The 5122-nt window shown below is 40.7% G+C and overlaps 1 protein-coding gene across 2 annotated transcripts in view; it reads right to left on the bottom strand.

Annotated features, from left to right (window-relative positions):
* The window catches only part of LOC111455625 (monooxygenase 2-like), a 5607-nt gene extending 560 nt beyond the window's left edge, over positions 1-5047 (bottom strand). The window contains exons 1-5 of one of the 2 annotated variants that reach the window (XM_023097364.1): positions 4654-5047; positions 4486-4548; positions 3033-3198; positions 2029-2257; positions 1790-1919 (exon numbers count right to left, since the gene is read on the bottom strand). In XM_023097364.1, the coding sequence (XP_022953132.1) occupies positions 1790-1919; positions 2029-2257; positions 3033-3198; positions 4486-4548; positions 4654-4880 (815 nt within the window). In that variant the 5' untranslated portion in view covers positions 4881-5047. Of the gene's footprint in view, positions 1-1286; positions 1920-2028; positions 2258-3032; positions 3199-4485; positions 4549-4653 lie in introns of those variants that run through there. The other variant, XM_023097363.1, reaches the window with a different exon arrangement.
* Positions 5048-5122: the final 75 nt, after the last annotated feature.

Genomic DNA, 5122 nt, shown 5'->3' with positions numbered 1-5122 from the left:
AATGGGTTTTTGAAGGACAGTACCAGACGGCACGGGTGTGCCGGTATTGCGCCCTAGCCCGCGTGTTGGAGGTTGCTACATACACCCGCTATCCGGTACGGTATCCGTAAATGACTCGGCATGGGCACGGGAGGGCCTATGCCTCGATAGAACCCGGATGGATGAATGTCCGGGAAGTCCCGATGAGATGAACGACACGCGAGCCCATTCTCAATGGCATGACCGAACGAGTTATGATGAGCGACGACATCCCGAGACTCGGAATGGCGTCAAGACATATGGACCCTGTCGATGGGGATCGAGATGGCAAGACGAGATGCGACGTTGTATTGAGAGACCTTGGCCCGAGCAGAGGCAAGGTCGAGCCGAATGAGTTGGCCTAGCGTAGAGGCAAGTCGGATGTGTCGCAGATGATTGAACATACACGCACAGGCGGCGTGTGTGGTTGAACAAGCTTGGATTCCGCACAAGCGATGTTCGATTGGCGAAGACAAACCTCGCCTAAGGTCCGACGAAGCCACAAAGCCGGGGCGAAAAATATAATGGGGCTTAATTCCCCTTAAGGCTGGTCGTGAGCGTGTATAGATCACGACGCCGCACGGTCAAAGATATAGGACCGTGACACGAGGCACTAGTCGGAGTAGGATTAGACTCTCTCTATAGTAGACATGTTTTAAAACTGTGAAGCTGATAATGATACGCAACGAGTTAAAACAGACAATATCCGTTAGCGATGGCTTTGAGCTGTTACAAAACTTTATAAAATACATGAATTACTTTTTTTTTCATTGCAAATTAATTATGAGATGAAACTGGGTGTTTATTTAAAATTTTATAGAAAAGAAATCCAAACTTGATATTAAATCTTTTGATCGATTCATATCATCAAAATGACTTCAGTTTAACCAGCTCGATGTTGTGCCTAGGCTGTGAGAGCTCTCAGCCACATGGATAGTTCAATATGCTCATCAACGCCTGACCTTGAGATGTGGATCATCCAAGCACATTAGCATGGCATACTTCACTTGTTTGAACCGGGGTTTGAAACCAAACTTTTTTTTTCAAGAAGATAGACGAGTTGATTCAGGTGAGATCCAATGTAGATCCAATGTAGATCCAACTTTCTATTCACTCGTGGGATCCAGGCGGTTCAGGGGGACCACCTCGGCTCTTCTCTTCTCGAGAATCCATACATCTCTTATCAGTATATGGACAACTATCTCTCAAGCATAGGTTTAGGTTCGGCTTCAATGGAAAAAATAAAACGGACCACCTAACAACATATCTTCACAGACCAAGAACTACAAGATCGCTCCTTTCATTCTGGGGTGACGGAGAGATCGTACCATTCGAGCCCCGTAACCCTAAAATAATTAGTTGAATACATCAACAAGTAAGTGTCCCGCAATCAAAAGCAGAGAACTTCATTAATAAACCAACAAGAAAATCAGCCAAGATGTTATCCCTCAAGTAATTCATTAATTTCCCTTCACTCTCTTGAATTGAACCAACCACATAAGATGTAGCAATGAGCTTAATGCATCTCCATCTCCTTTCTTTTGCATATTTCTCTAACCCCTTCTCAATTCTCTTATATTCCTCTTCTCCTCCTCCAATTGGACTCCTCAACATCGCTTCGGCTAAACATCGAGCAAGAACGACGCCGTCTTCCAATGCAGAACAACCTCCTTGTCCGAGATCAGGGGTCATCGAGTGAAGCGCGTCGCCTGCAATACAAACGTTACCTCGAAAAAAGTCATTCCAAACCAGCTCCCAAGGTTGTCTACATCTCAATGGCAACGACACAAAAGAATCAACTTTAGTGTCTTCAACAACGGCCCTTACTCGATCAGGTACCTTTCCGAGCTTGCTCAAAATATGTTGCTTTAGTCTAACTGGGTTCTCTTCAATCTCCTTCCCTTCGAGTTTCACAATGTGTTAGGAATACAATACAAGAAGATATCACGAGTATTATTACGACGTTAAGAAAGGTGTGTCTAATGATTTCTCGTGTTCGGAGGGGCTAACCTTGTTTGGAAGAATGCCAAGTGCTAAACCAATAGACAGTGTTGGCATTACATGGCATAACACCAAAGCGAAGGCCTTTGCTGAAAAACCACATGAAATTATTCTCAAATCCATGGCCATTCTCGTATGTTGTAATCCCTCTAGTAGCGTTTCTGCCTGACAAAGAAGGCTTCTTGAAGCCCAGCCACTTAGCAACCACAGACTTCACTCCATCACACCCAATCAACACCTTTTTTTCAATTTCCCCAAAAGAGTCAGCATCATGGCCAAGCCCAACAAAAACCCGTTTTATATATGTAAAACCGCGCATCGAATGTTGACATGACTACTAATGAATCAGATTAGTATTTATATAACCGTTGTGTAACAGCCCAAGCTCACCGCTAATAGATATTGTCCTTTTTAGACTTTTTCCTTCGGTCTTCCCCTCAAAGTTTTTAAAATGTGTTTGCTAAAGAGAGGTTTCCACGCCCTGATAAAGAATGTTTCATTCCCCCCTCCAATTGATGTGGGATCTCAGAATCTACCCCCATTCGGGGCCCAGCGTCCTCCCTGGCACATCATTTAGTCTCCACCCCCTTCGGGACTCATACCATTGTGAGATCCCACATCGGTTGAAGAGGAGAACAAAACATCGTTTATAAAGGTGTGGAAACCTTCCCTAGCAGACATATTTTAAAACCTTGAGGCGAAAATCAGAAGAGAAAACCCAAAGAAGACAATATCTACTACCAATGGACTTAGGCTCTTATACGTTGTATAAGAAAACAAAAAAGACAGTTCGATCTATCATTTTCGTTCTTATTCTTTGATTTTCATTTACGTTAGAATCTTAGAGAGTAAGAACTCAATTATTCGATACGACCCCGTCTCTCCCTCACACTCAATCAACACCCTTTTTCCACTACAGACAACATATCAGATCAGAAAGAACACTTCTAATCTTAGAGCAATCATTCAACAACTAAACATGGCGGCTATGGCTTAAAAAGTAAATAATTTACCTTGGTTTTGAGAAGGGTTCCATCAGCAAGGTGCAGAAGCTTAAGAAAGCCAGCTGATTCTTCAATGGAAACAAGCTTGGAGGAGTATCGAATGGTGCCTTTCGGAAGATCCATTGCAAGTGCTTCTAATAATGACTTCCTCATTACAGTTCTGGCTTCTTGCTCTCTGTGCTCAAACAATAATACTACTATTAATCAACACTTTGAACAGGGCAGCTGTGACATATTTGGCAACAATTGCTGTTTGTGTTAGGATCGATACCCGTTGTTAGCTTTGATACCAATTGTTAGGATCGCTCAGCAATGCACATACTCGATCAAGATGAATACAAAGAACGGGAGAGAGAAAATACAAGAAGGGATATTAGCTAAAAGTTTTATTTATTATTGATGACTTCAGGTAAGTACAACACTAACCGGAGAGAGAAAATATAAGGAGGAATATTGGCTAAAAGTTTTACCAGGAGGAATATTGGGTAAAAGTTTTATTATGGATGACTTCAGGTATAGTTTTACAAGGAGGAATATTGGCTAAAAGTTTTATTATTGATGACTTCAGGGACGTACAACACGAACCGGAGAGGGCTAAAAGTTTTATTATTGATGACTTCAGAGATGTACAACACGAACCGGAGAGAGAAAATACGAGGAATATTGGCTAAAAGTTTTATTATTTACTAAATATATTTTCCAAAGATTTAAACCTACGAGATGGAATGTGAGATCCCACATCGGTTGGAGAAGGGTGTTAGTCGAACACGACTCTCCACAATGGTATGATATTGTCCCCTTTGAGCATAAGCTCTCGTGACTTTGCTCTAGGCTCCCCCAAAAGGCCTCATACACATGGAGCTTAGCATTCCTTGATTATAAACCCATGATCATTCCCTAACTTAGCCCATGTGGAACTTTCATCCAAAACGGGAACGAAATATTCTTTATAATAGTGTGGAAATCTCTTCTAGCAGACTCGTTTTAAAACATTAAGGAGAAGCCCGAAAGTAAAATTTCAAAGAGGACAGCATTAGTGGGCTTGGACAGTGGACTTGGACTACTACAAAAATCGAGAAACAAGAAACCCATTTTGATTCTAAAAAATTAGAAGCAAGAAACCGAAATATTGTCGAACAAGCACGACTAATTTTTCATGTTTCTTGCTTCTCGTTTTTTTTTTTCTTTTTTTTTTTTTTTTTTTTTTTTTTTTTTTTTTTTTTTTTTTTTTTTATGATAATGAAAAGCACAATTATATTTAGCCACTATTTTTTGCAATGAATAATTATTTTTTAGTTCTTATGTTCTAAAGATTTAAGTTAAAAATGTAAATTTTTTTATAACGAAAATTATTTTTATCATTAAATATTCAAATATTTATACTGTATTTATTTTAAAATATTAAAAAACTCTAAACAATTTTAGAAAAATGAGAAACAATCAACAAATACAGAAATCTCACCCGCAAGCCGTAAAGCGCAGATTCGAAGTTGGAAGCCCCGAAACCGCAGAGAACGTCACGTTTCTACAATCAACGAAGCCAAGAAACAAAATCGAGACTCAAATTAACAGAAACAGAAGAAAAATTCTAGAATCGAAGTATTACGGAACGATGAAGCGCAAGAACTACCCGGCGAGGCGATCGTGGTGGCGGCGGAGGGAATCGGCGACTCCCAAGGCGTCGAGAGCCTTCCAAGCATTATTCCATGTCGTCAAAGCATATCCAGCGGCTCTCAAAGAATCGGAAGTTTCTAACACTAAGCTTCGAATTCCTAACCTGTGAAGCCCTAAGGCAGTGGCGAGGCCTGCGATTCCCGCTCCGACGATCACTATGTCTTCGACAGCCGTTGCTTCCATGATTGATGCAGAGAAATCGCTTTGGCCTTGAAATTAATGGCGAAAGGATTTTGAATTGTCTTCCACCGTTTAGTTTTCCGGTTGAAGAAATGTTGTTAGAGAGGATAAATCATTGGAGGAAGTGCTCCAATAATTGCATTTTGTGGCGGGCTCTATTGCAAGCCGCCACAATGGAGTATTTTGTTGTTGTTTTTAGGCAAGTGAAAAATAAGTTATTTATGAAAAAAAAAAAAAAAAAAAAA

The sequence above is a fragment of the Cucurbita moschata genome, unplaced genomic scaffold, assembly GCF_002738365.1.
Source record: "Cucurbita moschata cultivar Rifu unplaced genomic scaffold, Cmos_1.0 Cmo_Scf00017, whole genome shotgun sequence".
Classification (NCBI taxonomy): Eukaryota; Viridiplantae; Streptophyta; class Magnoliopsida; order Cucurbitales; family Cucurbitaceae; genus Cucurbita; species Cucurbita moschata.
Note: the sequence above shows the minus strand (reverse complement) of the source record. Positions and strands in the feature narration are given on the sequence as shown.